At 42.4% G+C, this 17073-nt stretch overlaps 3 protein-coding genes across 5 annotated transcripts; 2 read left to right on the top strand and 1 right to left on the bottom strand.

The window, feature by feature from the left end:
- Nucleotides 1-2366: 2366 nt before the first annotated feature.
- LOC115694205 (E3 ubiquitin-protein ligase BOI) lies at nucleotides 2367-6548 on the top strand. Of its 2 annotated transcripts, none has more exons than XM_030621334.2 (4): nucleotides 2367-2520; nucleotides 3246-3356; nucleotides 4589-4950; nucleotides 5900-6548. In XM_030621334.2, the coding sequence occupies exons 2-4, from the start codon at nucleotides 3251-3253 to the stop codon at nucleotides 6431-6433; spliced, it is 1002 nt and encodes a 333-aa protein (XP_030477194.1). In that variant the 5' UTR covers nucleotides 2367-2520; nucleotides 3246-3250; the 3' UTR covers nucleotides 6434-6548. The 2 variants fall into 2 exon arrangements, with proteins under 2 accessions (XP_030477194.1, XP_056170832.1); XM_056314857.1 differs by lacking the exon at nucleotides 2367-2520 and adding an exon at nucleotides 2837-2986.
- Nucleotides 6549-8942: 2394 nt separating this feature from the next.
- On the top strand, nucleotides 8943-12850 carry LOC115690802 (triose phosphate/phosphate translocator, non-green plastid, chloroplastic-like). Its single transcript, XM_030617282.2, has 9 exons — nucleotides 8943-9453; nucleotides 10290-10412; nucleotides 10516-10668; nucleotides 10783-10868; nucleotides 11032-11116; nucleotides 11356-11475; nucleotides 11577-11654; nucleotides 12298-12427; nucleotides 12582-12850. Exons 1-9 carry the CDS (start codon nucleotides 9019-9021, stop codon nucleotides 12656-12658), a joined length of 1287 nt encoding a protein of 428 aa, XP_030473142.2. The 5' UTR covers nucleotides 8943-9018; the 3' UTR covers nucleotides 12659-12850.
- Nucleotides 12851-13177: 327 nt separating this feature from the next.
- On the bottom strand, nucleotides 13178-16458 carry LOC115662526 (GDSL esterase/lipase At5g62930). 2 transcript variants are annotated; one of them, XM_030584668.2, is made up of 6 exons: nucleotides 16303-16458; nucleotides 16053-16130; nucleotides 14763-14903; nucleotides 14362-14438; nucleotides 13750-13914; nucleotides 13178-13574 (listed from the first exon to the last, which is right to left on the bottom strand). In XM_030584668.2, exons 1-6 carry the CDS (start codon nucleotides 16399-16401, stop codon nucleotides 13406-13408), a joined length of 729 nt encoding a protein of 242 aa, XP_030440528.2. In that variant the 5' UTR covers nucleotides 16402-16458; the 3' UTR covers nucleotides 13178-13405. The 2 variants fall into 2 exon arrangements, with proteins under 2 accessions (XP_030440528.2, XP_056170754.1); XM_056314779.1 differs by lacking the exon at nucleotides 16053-16130 and having other exon boundaries at nucleotides 16303-16452.
- Between the last annotated feature and the right edge of the window lie 615 nt (nucleotides 16459-17073).

Here is a 17073-nt window from a genome sequence, read left to right as displayed (position 1 = left end):
TTTCAAAAAGTTTAATCAAATCCTAAAATTTATCATGAAAGTACAATCGAGTCCTAAAATATTTAAAAAGTACAATCAAATTTGAAAAGTGCAATCATGTCTTAAAATTTTTGAAAAAATATAACTAACGAAAGGAGTTGATTGAACGAATCCAATGGATCGGATAAGACGCGAGCGAAAATTCTGAATGAGTGGGCCCACATCATCTCTGCGCTTGGCCCAAAAAAAAACGAGGATCGCTTGTCATACAAACACCGGATGTTATTTGACCCCCAACAAAAGAGAAAAAAGAAAACACCAGATGTTATGAAAGCCATCTCGACAACAGGTGCCTCACACGTGGCGCTCCCGGTAGCCGTGCCACGTTTCCGTAACCGCCTAAACGCCGCGAAGGCGAACGCCACCGGTTCCCCAAAATCATAAACCTAGAGTTCTTTACGCGCGCGGGCTCGGTTCGAGTGACGTGTCCCCCGGGACGCTGCGGATCTAGACCCGACCCGACCCGACCCGAGGAAAAGAGGGAATGGAAAAATTGGCGGGAAATGGTGGGTTGGGGTGGTCCTGTCCGTGAATTGCGGTGGCGGGGACTTGCTAAAAGCTGTCGGGCGGTGGGGGGCGGGAGTGGGGCCCAACCGGAAGACCCCCCTCGGTCGGTCGCGGTCAGCAGCGGTGGGGATCATCGCCTGCGGACGGTCCCACACGCGCCGCCGCGTCCATCGCTCCGTTGACGTTGACCACCTCTCGCGCGCGCGCGCGCGTCATTTTTCCTTGACGCCACGCCTGCCATTTACGAACGTCTCGTACCACGAGGGGCTTGACGAATCGCGCTTCCTCGTTTTTTTTCGACGACCGTTCGATACCGGCAAGGGCTGCCACGCGCTTATTTCGCAGCCGCGGCGGCGGCGGACCGGCGGCGGATCGGGGCGACGCGAGACCTTGATTCGAGAGTCGTTGGTCGCGAGCTCGACCTCTCGATCTTATCACCGGTCTTGGAGTACGTTGACCGGTGTACGAACGCTTAACCTGAGATTTAAATATATCATCGATATTAGATTTCTCGATCGGGCAAACGAAATTCGCAGATTTAAACGTAACATTTTCCCGCGACGACATATATTTGGCCGACCCTCTTATTTTTTTTATTTTTTTAAGATTACACTCGAGCGCAATCATGTTATTCTCTTTCGGGACTTGAAAAAATGATTCGAGCTTCCGAACATAGCAAATGTTTTAAGACACGGGATTGAGAACGAACAATAAGTCAAGGGAAAGAGAAGATGGATTGGAGAAAGGAAATGGACAATCACATTTGAAAACCGAACTCGTTAGGAGTACTGTGGAAACGCCGTTTAAAGAAATTCATACTGAAAAAATCTCATGGTTTCTCCCTTTTAATATTTCTGGTGTCCAGGAACTCTTTTATTCCGGTTCATGGTTTCTCTTTTTTGTAAACCGAACGTCCAAAAATAAAAATAAAAATCTGAGCGTAGTTTTCCATAAAATAAACGGAGCCTAAAAATTTAAACTAATCAAACAACCAACGAAATCAATTTCTTTAAAGTCCCTCTTAATATGTCCGAAAATGGTGGGATTTGCGGGGATTGTGTAATAACACGCTCGCGCGCTGTTCTTCTATCTTGAGTTTTTAAATACATAAAAAACAAAGAATTCTTAGATCGTGAGGTTTGATCGCCAGTGTTCAAACAACATTCGAACTCTTTATTAAATTTATTTTCTTTCCTAATTATTAGAATCTGTTCTTTTCTTTTCTTTCTTTCTTTCTATTCACCTCTATCGAAACAATCTAACAACTTTCTTGTTTCGCTTAACCGGCGAGGCGGATCGCACTCCCATCGGGACCCAAAAGGCTAACAAAGCCGTCGAACGAGTTTATTGCGCACATTTATTCAAATCGAGCTCTCGGTATTTGGCAGGCTTAATGTTTACAAACATCAGACTTTTCTAATGCATTAAATTCTCTCCAAATTCGTGTATAATTAATATTTCAAAATCGAACTTACATTCGAATGATCATGCTAGCTCGTATTGGTCTCGGATGCCATATCTCCGTGAATAGAGGTCCTTGTTATTAAGTAAAAAGGCTAAAAAAAAAAAATCTCCTTCCACCATAAAGCCATCATCAAAATTTTCATCCGGAAAAAAAAAAGAACTAAATTCCGCCGGAACGGGAAAAAGATGCAAAACGGCGAAAATCCCCGTCCGAACGGGAAATGGAATCATCCGTTTCCTTCTCCGCCTCGTTAACCACCCGCACTCCCCCCCACCCACTCACCTTTTCTTCCTCTCCCCCCCTCCTCATTTCCTCCCTCCCCCACCACCACCACCACCACCACCACCACCTTCGTTCCCTTCGTTTCCTTCTCCGCGCTCTCCTCTCGCAGACTCCGCCGATCGCTCCTCCTCCTCCCGCCGCCGCCGCAGGTTCCTCCGGATCCCGCCCCCCCCGCCGCCCCTCCCTCCCTCCGGATTGGTTCCGCGATTCGATCGGCGCTTCCTCAGGTACCCGGTCGTTTTCTTCCCCGGATCCCGGGCGCGGGTTCCCGTTTCGGGGCTCCGATCGGGGGCCTGCCGGGGGGACCGGTCGTGTTCCGGGCGCGCTCGAATCGACCGATCGGTTTCTCTTTGGGGTTGCCGCGGTTTAGGCATTGAATCCGAGAATAGGTGTCGCCGTTTCGTTTTCTTCCCCGTTCCCGAAACGCTGCGTAGCTTGTGCTCCGATCTCTGGTTTCTTTGCTTTCGAACGGGTTTGTTTGACAGTGAGCGAGCGAGTTTTTCTTGAATTCGCGTCGAGCTCGAGGACGCGGAGATTGAGCCGCTTTATCCGAGGGTCCCCCCTTCGTTTTCTTTGATCGATCAGGAAACTGAGAGGCTTGCTTCGATGATGTTTTGAACTCCGACAAATTGACCGTTATTTGATCCTCCGAAGAAGAAGCCCAATGATGGAATCTTGACCGGGTTTTTCCGTGTATGTTTGGTGATCTTCGTGGGTCATGTGCTGTTTTGCTGCGGCTGAACTGCTAATTTGAGATACATCAGTTTTTTGAACTTTAAGCTCGAGAGCTCGTGACATTTTGCTGTGTTTTTGCTTTCCTGGTCTCGTGTAATTAACCGATTTTTGCTTCTAGTTTCGTTAGGTCTATCGTTGAGCGTGTATATTAGTTTCTTTACTTGGGTCATTCTTAATCATTCTCGTTATTTGATGTCTGTATTTTTGTTTTCATCAGGAAAAATGTTCGGAGGCGATCCCAACAATTGTGGATTTCCTGTGTTCCTTGGAGATAATGGGTTCCAATATGATACTAATGCATTGCCTCAGCTGCAGTTATTTGGAGATTGTAAGTTCAAGCAAGAATCCATCTTTGATAGCTATCCTATTTTCTCGCCTGTGAAAATTAGTGGTCTTCTGTCGTTTTTAGTCCATTTGCACTATCCTGCTGCGGCTGCGGCTGCTGCTGGCTGCTGCTGCTGCTGTTCTCAACATCATCATCATCATCATCATCATAAAAATTTAGCAGCAGCCAATGGATTGTTATTATGCAGCATTATAGTCAAAAGCCAGGTAAGAAGATAGCCTTTGCATCATCACCATCATCACCATCACCACCATCACCATCACCATCACCACCGTCACCATCATCGTCGTTGTCAGTGTTTAGCAGCAGCCAATGTTTTGTTGTTGTACAGCATTATCATCAAAAACCAGGTAACTCAGAAGCTATTCTCATGGAGTCATGGTACACATGCAATTGGCAGACCTGTACTTGTGCAAATTTATATCATGCTTATTGATGAGGGGCCTAGTATTTTCCCAGCCATGTCTGATCAGATTCAAGATAATTGAAGTGGAGTAAATTTTGCTTTTGGTTTATAATCTAAGTAACTCCTGGATGCACATTGGTCGTGTTCTGGATTATTCATGCTAGAGAAATTGGTGATCAATATTTTATTCGTGAATTGATGCTTCTTTTGTGTTATTCTTGGACAAGATGGCAGTAAGTTGCTAATTTCTAATTGCTTTGTCATCGCAATTTCAGGAGCGCCCTAGTGACTAAAAATAACACTAGTGCTTTGAAAGTCACCGCTAGTTATGACTAGATGCATATGAATTGGCCGGTGATATTTTCCACATTAATATTCTTGTCTTCAACAATTCTTGCCCATGCCATTATACTTCTTCCCTTCTACTTAGAGCATAGCACGAACGGCTACCCGGTCATATGTTTGAAGCTTGCCTAGAGCGTGTTCTGTAGCCTGTACCTGTTGAATTGGTATGATGTGCTAAGCATAGCATACTTAGTTTGGCTTTATAGCTAGTGGCAGTTTATTTCTCATACATGGGGGCACATTATGCCAAGTATCATTCATCCCCTTGCGACTTCCTGTTTAAGAATTAAGTATCAGATGGAACTCCAAGGCTACCTTCTTTCTGCAGAATTACAAGGAGCGCTTCTTTTTCCTGTTGCCTTCCTTGCATTCATATCAATCAAGGATGTTCCTTTTTTAGCATGAACTTTTTCTCCTGCATTACATGCTTGCTAATGTCATAATGTAATGCATTCTGTCACAGATCCAGTTGGAAATAGTATTGGTCCCTTAAACTACACCAGAAAGGATCACACTACCAATATGGACCGATCAGCTAAAAGATTTAGGGAAGCTGAATCTTTTTCTAGAGAGCAAAAGCATCCGCTAACCCTCAGTGATAAAATCTATCCAGATGAGGCAGGTCATTCTGGGAGCATTTTCAATCCCAATCCTGTGTCAACTGGTTTGAAACTTTCATATGAAGAGGATGAACATAACTCCTCTGTAACATCTGCAAGTGAAAGCATGACAGCTGCACTGCCTCTGATTCTGTCGCTTGGCGATAATTTCAAGACGGAGTTTGATCGACAGAAAGAAGAATTTGATCACTATATCAGAATACAGGTAATCTCTTTATGCGAAAGGTTCTACCTTTGTCCAGAAATATTGGAATTTTTGTAGTAATGCTCAAAGAACACAAAAAATGCCTTGTCTTGTTTTGGCTGTAGAACCATCTACAATTATTGTGGTTTAATATCCAATTGGCGCAGTTCTAGGAATATTTATGCCCGGTTCATTGGCAAACTCATGTATTTTGCAGCATGAATTGAATATGTTTGTTCAAACTCGTGGCTGTATTTCTGGTCATTTTGTTCTCGACAATTAGAGATATTATTTTGTGTCGTCCGCGGATGAACAATCTTAGCTTTGGTTTAGACTTTGATATTTTTTTTTTGGTAAGGGTTTTAGACTTTGATATTTAATTCTCTAAGTTTTGAACAAGCCTATACTTAGTCCTTAAGATTGTCGTTCAGTGGCAGACCACCCCCCCAAGAAAAAAAAAAAGAATTGATGTCTTAAAGGAGATGATCTTCTTTGTGATGCTGGAACAAAAGCAAAAATAGTTAGTCTTTGGAGATCCATTTTCATGTTCAAGTACATTGTGTCTGGTACACGTTCAGAGAATGTATCTGCATTGGTTAGCTGTTTTCCAAACGATAAAGATGGATGCTATAATCTCAGCCATATATTGTCAATAGGATATAGTCAATACATCCATTTTCTATTTGTTTTTATCAGTGTTGAACTCCTATGTATGGTGATTTCTATGACTGTTATACGCATGTGGTCCACTCAAATGGGATGAGAGGACATATATGATGCGGTGGGAGAGACATGCAAATTAATAAACTACTGAGATGTCAATTCGTGGTGTATGGTAAAAGTTTTCTTCAGCACTCATTTTGAAGCTGGTTGTCTCATGTTTGCAATCCCCTATATTGTCCTTGTTCATATATATCTGCCACTTCAATTGGTGCTGTTGCCATCTTAATGACCGCTTTGCTTGAATCAGGAAGAAAACATTACGAAGGGTGTAAGAGAACTACGGCAAAGACATACAGCTGCTTTTCTGAGTGCTGTAGAGAAAGGAGTGGGCAAGAAGTTACACGAGAAGGACCTTGAACTAGAAAACATGAACCGCAAGAACAAGGAACTAGAGGAAAGAATTAAGCAGGTGACGGCAGAAGTTCAATCCTGGCACTACCGAGCTAAATACAACGAGTCTGTTGTGAATGTACTGAAGAGCAATTTACAGCAAGTCATGGCACAAGGCGCTATGCAAGGGAAGGAAGGCTGCGGGGACAGTGAGGTAGATGATGCAGCCTCTTACACGAACCAGAACCATCTCAGCTTCGTGGACGGTTTTGGGACATCAGGGGTCAAGAGGAACCAGATGACCTGCAAATCGTGTAAGACTAAAGAAGTCTCCATCTTGATATTGCCTTGCAAACATTTGTGTCTATGTAAAGATTGTGCAGCGTTTATTGATGTGTGCCCCCTCTGCAATATGATGAGAACTGGCCTAGTTCAAGTGTACATGTGTTGAGATTTTCCCGTGGTCTGTGCAAGGCATAGATAAGCACTTGCAGTTGTCAAAATGATGATGTTTGCTGGGTGAATTATTATGATATGTGAAGTGGATTGCCCCTCTTTATAATCAAGAGTTGTCCGATAATGGTGTCTTGGTCATGGATAGTTAATCGGTCGGATGAATGGCGTCCTTAAGAATAAACATAGGGAAAGATAGTGCCATTTTGTGTTGGCCTTGGTTTCCTTTGCATTACATACTGAATTGGAACGGTAGATGAGCAGATGATTGGGTCGTTCAGACAGTTTCGGCTCTGTAGGCTTTGGGACTTTTATGCCAAGTGGAGGTTTGGTGCGAAGTCGTGATTCAGGCACCATTCCGGTTCAAGATCTGTTGGGAGTACTGGGACAATCTGGGTGGGACGATTCGTCGATGAATGTTAGAAATATTCACTCTGTTAAATTTCTTTTACAAAAAAGTGGAAGATTTGAAGTTCAAAATTGTTTGTGGATTGGGAAATATTCTGAAAAATTAGTGGGGCGTTAGAAGTAATTGAATAGGATACTTTTCCTAGCTTGATAATTACCTTAATCATTAGTTAGTTCAATAATTTTTCATATATTCATCTAAACATTCGACAATTTCCACACATGACAATGGAAGAATGTCACGAGTAACTAATAACTTGATTACTCTTATGGTTAGCAACTTTCTTTTGCTGTTCGAAATTTTCCTCAACAAGGATAGTAATTTTCCTGCCGCTCGTAATCTTTCACTCTACTTTTCTAAACTTTGCCATGTGCTTCTTAATGTGCTCAATTTGATAGTAAGTTTCCTCAAGTTCTCCTCGTCAGCTTTGTTAGCAAAACTACCTTTCTTTTTGCGTACGCAATTGTCATCACTTATTTCGACCAAAAACAAATTGTCATCACTTGTAGTATGTTATTTACGTCTTTCTTCAAAGGCATGATTTCGGCAGTCATAATACCTCAGATACTAGTAAATTTTCATCTTCTATTTTTAGTAAATTACGTAATTATGCCTAACTTTTCTTCAACATTCGTAATTTTCTTCACTGGTAGTAATTTACATGTTAACATATCTTTGGTAACTTTTCTTTCACGGGCGTCATTTCACTTTCGTCGTCATAAGTTCTGTGAATCCTATGATTCGTAATACTCCACAAAAAAGGTAGTAATCTGCCTCATTAATAGTAAACTCTTTTTGTCCTATCGTTAGTAAATTAGCCAACGGATCGTAATTTTCCTTCTGTCGTACGTAATTGTCTTCGCTAATAGTAACTTTAGTGTAAAAATATATTTCCCTAACATATCTGTGAAGGACGCAATCTTCCTTTTTGTGGTTGTTCATTTTATAGGTCCTAAAATTCATAAACATTAGTAATCTACCTAAGCTAATAGTAAGTTTCTTGTTCAATTGTTTGTAAAATACCTAAACCATCGTAACTTTTCTTTGCCCTTCATAAATTTTCGCAACTATTGATTCACTAATTTGTCGTGCGCATCGTGACTTTTCTTATTCGAATGCAAGTTTTGTCACCTTCGAGTCCGCAACATTTTTTAATTTTTCGTAACGTCCACGAGTAATGACCGGAAATCGATCTTGCCCGGTAACCCAGTTGTACTTTTTAAACCGGATCTGACGGGACTTAGATTGTCCCCTTCTGGTTCGGGAAAGCACTCGCGGGACCATAGAACTTGCTTGGAAAGTGGAACGGATGTGTGTGTTTCCATGTCGTGCCGCTTTTGAGCCATCCGGTCTACCTCGGCTGCCTTCACATACCTCTTGTCCCGTGCATTGTACTTGGACATTCAATCGACGATTTGAGTAACTTTGGAGCCGGAGCTAGTCGTCGGAGAAGTCACATTTTCGACTATCCGTCATTCAGAGCGGTTCTCTTTCTGGGCGGAAATTAAACGTGCATCGAACCATCATTGCCTAACTTCTGATTAGAGATTCCGTATGCTTTGGACCGCATTAGGTCGAGTTCGACCTTACTCTCTCTTGGGGCAACAATAAATGACTTTTAGGCTCCGTCTGGAAAATGGATGACTGAGAAAACATATATTTTCCAAACGATACATTTTCAAGAAAAATATTTTTTAAACCATATAATTTCCAAATCGTATATTTTTAAGGAAAATATATTCATGAAAAATGTATTATTTGGAAAATATTTTCACGCGAATCAGACGGAGCGCGCCGGCTCTCTCGCTCTAAGCACGCGACGGATTCCTAATTTGGGCAGCATGAATCTGGACGGGACTGTAGTTGTAGTGAGTCACCGTTTTGCTTTTGAATTCATCCGATGAAATTAATTAAAATGTTATTCAATCTCCAATTTAGGGGGGCCGCCAACGCCCGCATAAAATATCCCAGAAAACGACAAAGAATTAATAAAAAGGGAAAGCATGAATATTCCGCATTTTCCAATTTTGTCATCTTCCACCCCAAAAAATAAAAAATAAAAAATAAAAAATATTTTGTCATCACCACTACACCCCTCTCTCTCTCTCTCTCTCTCTCGCCACCCATCACACCAACCTCCGCTGACGTGTGCTCCTCTCTCTCCCTCTTTGAAAATGCAGAGCACCGCGCTCGCCGCCCTCTCCCCCCTCCGCCTCCGGTCGCCGCCGCTCCACGGCCGTCGCTCCGGTCTCGGCTTCGATCCCGCCCGCCTCTCTCCCTCCTCCGCCTTCGCCGCCTTCGCCGCCGCCGCCTCCTCCTCCCCCGATGACGTCCCCTCGGTGCACTGGTCCTCCGCTTCTCCTTCTCCCTCTCCTCCTCCTCCTTCCTCCTCCACCTCCTCATCTTCTTCGAGGCTCTGGCCGTGGAGTGGCGCGCGCGGTCTCGGTTGCGACCGCCGGAGGAGCCGTTCCGAGGTCGGGGCGGCGTCGGTCCCTGAGGCCGCCGGCGACGGGGAGAAGCCGGGGGGCATGAGGAAGACGCTGGAGCTGGGGCTGCTGTTTGGGCTCTGGTACCTCTTCAACATCTACTTCAACATCTATAATAAGCAGGTCCTCCTCTTTCGTGACTTTGCTTCTTTCGTTCTAATTTTTTTTTTTTTTGAATCGTCGTCGAGCATGTACTGTTTCATTCATCGTCGCTGTGCTTGTCATTGGTTTATCCTCGTAGTTTCGATGCTTGCTTGGCACTTTTTTGGATCTTTGTTTACTGCGTTCCGTGCTGACTGCTCCGGACTACCTTCATTATTTCTATGGCGATCGTGTAATTTTTGGACAGACCGAGCAATCACGTGCTCCGGTACTTTGATTACTGTAGCTGTTTCCTCGTCAGATATCTCTGACCGTGACTTTAGCTGGTTAGATTTGTCCAATAATTGTGGAATCTCTTGAGTTCTGTTACATAAGCAATAAGGATCTTCACCCGATGAAGCCGAAGGGTCGCTTCAAGGACCCGACATTTTACTCATTATATATATAGATGAAAATTCTACAAATCCCGAGCTAAAGGACGGATTTTTACAATGGACAATGTTAATGGGTGATGGGTCATTCTTCAACTGTGTTAGTAATTTGATGTTAGCAATTCCATTATTTCGTTATTAACTTTCTAGACATGTTTGTAGATTACGGATATCATAGGACCAATACCATCCACATATGATGAACTATTTGTCGTAATTTAAACTCTGGTGATCGCTCGTGCATATAATGAAACTATTTGATAGCTTTCCTAGGGTGAAATGCCTTGAGACCAGCATCATCCCTTTCAATTTGGCTGCGTAAGCTGGCAGATCATGTTAGATGGTGGCCACGGAAATTGCTTTTGGAAGCACTTTGCTGTTTGAATGGTTTGGGAAAGAGAAATCTGACAATATTACTCGCTACAGGTTCTAAAGGTTTACCACTACCCAGCAACCATCACTATGGTACAGTTTGCTGTAGGGTCTGTCCTTGTTCTGTTCATGTGGACATTTAATCTCTACAAAAGGCCAAAACTCAGTCGTTCACAGGTACCTTGCCATGCAATTGCAACTTTGCAAGTCCACAGTTTTTCCTCCTCACGTTCAAATTTTTTGTTTGCTCTCATTCCTGCCATGACTTTCCTATTAACAGCTTATGGCAATTGTCCCGCTGGCAGTGGTACACTTATTGGGTAATCTCTTCACTAACATGAGTCTTGGAAAAGTAGCTGTTTCCTTCACTCATACAATCAAGGCTATGGAGCCCTTCTTCTCGGTTGTCCTGTCTGCAATGTTTCTCGGAGAGGTGCGCTTTCTCTTTGAGATTTAGGTCTTACCTTTCAGGTTTTCATTCAGTGACTTGTGATTTTGTGGTCCGTTCTCAGGGGTCCTTTATTCTGACATCCCCTGAATTCTGCAGATGCCAACTCTCTGGGTTGTTGGTTCCCTGCTACCAATTGTTGGTGGAGTTGGATTAGCATCCATGACTGAGGCCTCTTTTAACTGGTAAATTTTGAATGCAAATGGATTTGTTAGATTAAATACAGATGAAGATGAGTTAACTAGGACAATATGGTTTTGTGTGTAATGAGAAATGTGAAATTTTTTCTGCGGTACTACGATACCCTTTTCTTTTCAATATTTGTGACCTGGTTTCCTGATTCTGAAGGGCGGGGTTTTGGAGTGCAATGGCTTCAAATCTGTCCAATCAATCTCGAAATGTCCTTAGCAAAAAAGTGATGGTCAAGAAAGAGGTAATCCATCCTGACTCTTTTATCTTTTTGAGAATCTCCAGGTTGTAGTCTCGGTTCTGCACATTGACATTGTGCATCTGATTGATTTAGTCAAGTACCATTTGACAAAAAATCAAAGTAATAGTACCATTGTCCCCATTTTTTGCTTTGTTAGATCATTATCCATGCGCTAATGCTTGTAAATTTGCTTTAGAAGAAGAAAAGAATGTCTGATTGTTCTAGATATTTTGTATTGGCAGGAATCAGTGGACAACATCACTCTCTTCTCAATTATAACAGTCATGTCGTTTATTCTAGTATTCCCTGCGGCATGTTACATGGAAGGTTTCAAATTTACTCCGGGCTACTTTGAATTGGCCGTAAGTGTTCCCTGAAGAATAATAAAACTCACTGCTTCTAGCGGTTATGTTTACTTTTGTAGTGGATCTTGGTTCATGTGTTTTATCATCTCGTGCAACAGGCAAAGAGTGGATTGAATGTTAAACAAGTATTGGTCAGGTCTTTACTGGCTGCCCTTTGCTTCCATGCTTATCAGCAGGTGAGTCCATCATTACTTTGTTACTCTTATAAAATACTTGTCGCTGAACCTGGATCTTGAATGGAATTCAAATCTGAGTATTTTGATGGGCTAGATTTTCGAGATTTAAGTAAACACTAAGCAAAGACTGTCGAGTCTTGAGAGTGGTAACCGTGCTCTAATGGAATGCTTGAGAGCACGGGATGCTCAATTAGATTGAAGCAATTAGGAAGTGAAGCTCTTGTTTGTCTTGCTAGTATCTTGAGCTATATGCCTTAATTTATGAGCTCTTTGTTGGTTACTTTCTTTTGATCTCAAAAGGATGTGCCTTTTCCTTTAGGGTTTTGTACTCTAGCAAGATAGCTTTTAGAAAAAGTCTAGATAATCTTGCTAGACTCACTGGTAAATGACATTATGTCTATCTGTGCATAAGTGCTGTGTTTATGCGATGTTCTCTACATAGGCGATTCTGTCAGATAACAGATACTAGGTTTTGTGATATAGCATCTCGGCTCGTCGGAACACATGGCATCTGGTATAGCAACAATATTTACATGCAATAAGCGACGGAAGTCCATTTAACCCATCCTTCCCGAGGAGCCCAACCTACACACTCGTGTTATATACGATGATGACACTGACTTCTCTTGGTGGAATTATGCAGGTCTCCTATATGATTTTACAGAGAGTATCTCCTATCACCCATTCTGTTGGTAATTGTGTGAAGCGGGTTGTAGTGATTATCAGTTCTGTTGTTTTCTTCCGAACGCCAGTTTCCCCCATCAATTCTATAGGTACTGTGGGAATTGTTCCCTCGCCCTTGATTTTGCTGCTTTCATTGAAACCGTGACTTTTGTTTAGCATTAATTATTCTGTTTGTTTGCATTTCTGTTTGCTGCGCGATTCGAATCCATATAACCGCTGACATTTTCTTGTTCACTGATGCAGGCACTGGCATTGCCCTCGCCGGGGTTTTCCTTTACTCCAGAGTGAAGAGGATTAAGCCGAAGCCAAAGACGGCATGAAGTCAGTTTGGGAAAAACTGTTGGCTTGTAGATCTGGAATTTAGATCAGGTTTATCTTGCCACAGCAATCAATTTGCTTGTAGGTCTGGCAGAATTTGCTATTTGCTTCTACTTTGCACGAGGTTTATTCTTTTGCAAAACTAAATAATTGTACCCCGATTGGTCGGCAATGGCAAAGCACCTTGAGTTCTCGATCTTTTTCTATAGCATCGAGCTTTGAAAATCGTGAAACCCATCCATAATGGGTATTTGCCATTTGATATCAAAGAATTCGTTGGAACAAGTTGATCAATGAAGTTTAATAAAATTGGTACCTTGGCGAACCGATCAGCTGGTTATTCTTTCAGAGGTTAGTAATAATTCATTATCATTAGTAATCGGCATGCGATACTAATTGCATGTGATAAATTTCAGTTGAGCGACCCTTTTCCTGAGAAAATTTCTTCAAAAAGGGAGGAATGCACTAGCAGTGCTATATTCTTCACGGTGCATTAGCAAGGGGTCCGTGCAACTTCTAACTGTAACAGTCTCTTTAGGAAACGATCCTAAAGAACGAATATTTCCGGGTCAATGAATCAAAAGGAACCGGCAATACAATGTCATAATGACTATAACATGCCAAAGGAGGAAAAATAAATAAAGAAAAAGAACCATCCATTATTGTGCTGTATGGTGCTGAGTGAGAGGGGAGCATGATATGTTTAATTAGAAGATGAGAAAAAGATGAACCATCCGAGTCACTTGATGCTAAAGGCACCTTTGCTCAAAAGCTTTCTTAGGATTGCTTCCGTCGATTTCCGAGTGGTGAGGGAAATCGTAGGGCATTTCTTCGGCATGAAGCCAAGCTTCACTGAACACCCGGACGACTTCTTGGTAAACCACTGCGTTGCCTTCTGGCGTCAGGTGCAGCCCGTCACTGTAAAGGAATTAATGTACAGGGAAAAGATTTAGAACTTAAGATTCAAGAAGCAATCCGACAATGCAAGTGTCTGGGATGCGGATTTCAGGATAAGAAAAGCCGGAACCTTTATTAAGTAAAACTAGGAAAGTTTTGTTACACCACTTCTAGATGTTTTAAGAATATGACCAACCTCAAAAACTTTTTCTGCCACCCCTCGGTTTCCTGCATCTTGGACCATACATCGATTGTGCGGACCCCCAGTTCGTTGGCTAACTGAACGCACTGCTGCGCGTAAGTTCCAGTCACTTCGTTAGTCCTTTCTGGCAGCTCTCTAGCACTCTTGCCGTGCAATGATCTGTTTCACAATGTAAGAAGTTCATCTACAATTATGTTATACATGGCAATCAAAACCGAGGAGATACAGGATGATTAATCAATTCCTAGGCGCCTAGATATGTTTGAACATCTAGATTAAAGAGAAAAAAACCTTCACAATGTTCCTTTCTTCTGATTGCAAAGGTAAAGTTCTTCCACAGAGGAACGACTACAGATTATGAGCACACAATCAGACAGTGACTTCACTCAGAATGTGAAACGGCGCAATGGTTAGAAAAGTCATGGACCTCATAAAATTTTAGAAGAAAAGGAAGTGTTGTACTTGTCCATGCAAGTTCGACGAATTTTGAGCATAAGGAAGGTAAAGAAGCAACTAAGATTACACAGAAGGAAAAGCAAAAGTGTCAAGCTGTATCATGCTGTGCCGGAACAAATTTTTATACTGCAATAAAGGAGAAGCGTATACCTGGCATATTCATTACGTCCTTCCTCGTCAACTGGTGGTGGGGTAATAAGCACAATTAACATTGTGGGGGAACTTTTCTGAGATGGAAAAGGAGAGAGTTAACTTGTAGCTTCCAAATACTAAGACAGGCAAAAATATCTGCAGAGCATGGCCTGTACATCACAAAGCTCAAATCTTTCCGTGTAAGGTTGTAGAATGACCGTTTCGAGGTTTGACTGGCAATTACCGAACCAAGCAAGTTCATCATCGGTGATGAAGTGTGGATCACATAACTCCGATTCTCCAATAAGGATCGAAACTAAGATGCAAAAATTCTAGATACGCACTAGTCATGCAATGGGGAGAACTTAAAACGACATTTCTACTTTTAACAGCTCAACTAAATCGATGTGATCCTGAACCTTGAGGTGATGAACGATCTTCTTGAGGTTCTCCTTGTATTCATCGACAGGCACATGTTGATGTTCACTAGTTCTTCCTGAAAGAGCTGCATCATTTGCCCCAAAAAATATTGTGGCGGCTACTGGAGGCTTTGAAGAGTCCTACAGAGTCAGTCACATGAAATACATGTTCAGGTTATGTTTGATGAGTGAAAATAGAAAATACACCTCTAAACATCTAAACTGTTTGATATGATTATCAAACATGATGTACATGCCATCTTCCTAAGGTTGCAGCTTTTCAGCTGCAGTCTGGCAAACTATGATTTGAGCTTTCCCCATGATCTAGTCTCAAGGTACAAAATGTTGAACCATGTTTTGACCCACAAGAATGATCTTTTGAAAGAGTTGACATGGGTCACATTTCACATGGTTCCAAAGTAAGAATTAACATTTTCAAATCCTCTTGGCCTCGCATTTGCCTATCCCATTTCAAGTCATTTCCCATGCTTAGAATAGCCAGCCCACCAACATAGAAGACAGCAGTCCATCTGATGCAGTTTTTCTCCTCCTAATGGTCGTATCCATAGACAAGAAGCTAAAGAAGATGCCCTTCTCCATGAAATTGCAAGGCCCAATCTAACTAGCCAGAAACTCTAAAGATCCCCCAACGTGTAATGCCATAGACAAACAATGAAACTTCCCTATTCCTACCTGTTGCAACAGAACATGACTGTCTTTTATGACCTCTTTCCCGTTTTATACAATATTGCCAGTAAGATAAGAATGTATGGAGGAGATGCTACTTCCAATACATATACTAATACCCCTGAAGGTATTGAAGGGCAAACCACCACATCTAGGGGACACAATCAAAGTCCCCATTGAATTTATGGCCAACATCTGGCTTCCTAACTAGCTAATTATTCTCCTGCCTGCAATTACCGTAGCATATAGTCAAAACTTTACCTCCCCCAATCTAGTAACCATCCATCTCTCGTCTTAAACCCTCGAAAAGATTTTAACCATCATGTTCAACATTTTTTCACACCCACTTCACCAAATCCTCAACCCGAACTGCTAAGGATTGTATCATCGTCAACATCCTTAGCAAGATCTACTAGATATCCCAAACAACATTTGTCGACTCGGAATCGTCAATTCTGTAAAGTCTTTCATTTGCAATCGACAACCAAAACAGACGTCAGAGCGAGAATCAAGAACCCGCCAACGGTCCAAGAAACGACAAAAGGGAAATCACCCAGAAAGGAATGATTTGTGCTCACAAAGAAAGGGGAAGAATTCACGCACCAGGGGGAAAATGTGGTGCAGCAAGAAGAGAGCCCATCGGGTGTTGTACCCGCCGTATCCACGGAGGACTATATCCGCCTGCACGGCACCAAGAAAAACAAATCACCCTCTGAGAATCGACCACAGCCCCAAAAAAAAAACAGACAAACAAAAAAACAACAACATTGACGAATGTTCATCGAAACGCGAGATCTCGATGTCGATGGATCAAGGGAGAGAAGGAAGTAAGGACACAGGAGGATGCGGAAACCTGGCGAGAGTAAGCGTCGGCGAGAGCGGCACCCCATCCGCCCGGCTGGAAAGATTGCTGCGTTATCGAATCCCCGAACAACACGATCGCTGGCCTCATCCCGCTCCCGCTCCGCACGGGTGGAACCTGGAAGTTGATTCTGCTGCGCGCGCGAGAGACAGAGAGACAGAGAGGCAGAGACAGAGAGAGGCACACAGAGGAAGGGCAGTGATTATTGCGTGACAAGAACGCCGTTACCCAACTGCTCCCAAATTATTATTAAGGGATAACGTGGCAAACGGCCCTAAATTTTGACCCTAATATTTAATGCGATCCATTTAGATGATGTGCTTAATTGGTTCAAATTATTATTTCAGGAACAACTTAGAATCTATCGGCCCAATTCGAAATTGCATACAATAGTCTGTTTCATGTAGTCCATGAATTTGGATTCTACATGTTTAATGCGATTTTTGATAAACGTTCGATAGTTTGGACATTTGATATATATTCAATATAATTCCTGAATCAACTAAATAAATTACATTGAAATATTTTTATATACGATGTTATATTGAAAAATTAAAAAGTATACGTTGAATCAAATTAAAGTAGATTGTCCAACGGTTTTTCTAAGCAAAAAGGAAATAGTCCAGAAGGAGGGTTCGCTGCATTCGAAACGGCGGTTACCGTTAAGTCGACGGCGATGCCGAGCAACGTGTGCAAGCAAAAGCCGCGGCACCGTCAAGTCCTTGGAATCTTTTGGTTGCGGCGATCTTGACGCCACCGCCA

The sequence above is a fragment of the Syzygium oleosum genome, unplaced genomic scaffold (genome assembly GCF_021117445.2).
Source record: "Syzygium oleosum isolate NSW1041296 unplaced genomic scaffold, Sole_v2.1 Sole_v2.09, whole genome shotgun sequence".
NCBI lineage: Eukaryota > Viridiplantae > Streptophyta > Magnoliopsida > Myrtales > Myrtaceae > Syzygium > Syzygium oleosum.
Note: the sequence above shows the minus strand (reverse complement) of the source record. Positions and strands in the feature narration are given on the sequence as shown.

What these genes read in the sequence shown, in the direction of transcription:
- LOC115690802 (XM_030617282.2), top strand. Translation starts at nt 9,019, where the DNA reads ATGCAGAGCACCGCGCTCGCCGCCCTCTCCCCCCTCCGCCTCCGGTCG. An exon ending in CGGGCTACTTTGAATTGGCC is followed by an intron (nt 11,476 to 11,576) that starts GTAAGTGTTCCC and finishes CTCGTGCAACAG; the next exon opens with GCAAAGAGTGGATTGAATGT. An exon ending in TTCCCCCATCAATTCTATAG is followed by an intron (nt 12,428 to 12,581) that starts GTACTGTGGGAA and finishes TCACTGATGCAG; the next exon opens with GCACTGGCATTGCCCTCGCC.
- LOC115694205 (XM_030621334.2), top strand. Translation starts at nt 3,251, where the DNA reads ATGTTCGGAGGCGATCCCAACAATTGTGGATTTCCTGTGTTCCTTGGA. An exon ending in GCTGCAGTTATTTGGAGATT is followed by an intron (nt 3,357 to 4,588) that starts GTAAGTTCAAGC and finishes ATTCTGTCACAG; the next exon opens with ATCCAGTTGGAAATAGTATT. An exon ending in ATCACTATATCAGAATACAG is followed by an intron (nt 4,951 to 5,899) that starts GTAATCTCTTTA and finishes TGCTTGAATCAG; the next exon opens with GAAGAAAACATTACGAAGGG.
- LOC115662526 (XM_030584668.2), bottom strand. Translation starts at nt 16,401, where the DNA reads ATGAGGCCAGCGATCGTGTTGTTCGGGGATTCGATAACGCAGCAATCT. An exon ending in AGATCGTTCATCACCTCAAG is followed by an intron (nt 14,439 to 14,762) that starts GTTCAGGATCAC and finishes TTTCCATCTCAG; the next exon opens with AAAAGTTCCCCCACAATGTT. An exon ending in GGACGTAATGAATATGCCAG is followed by an intron (nt 13,915 to 14,361) that starts GTATACGCTTCT and finishes ATTGTGAAACAG; the next exon opens with ATCATTGCACGGCAAGAGTG.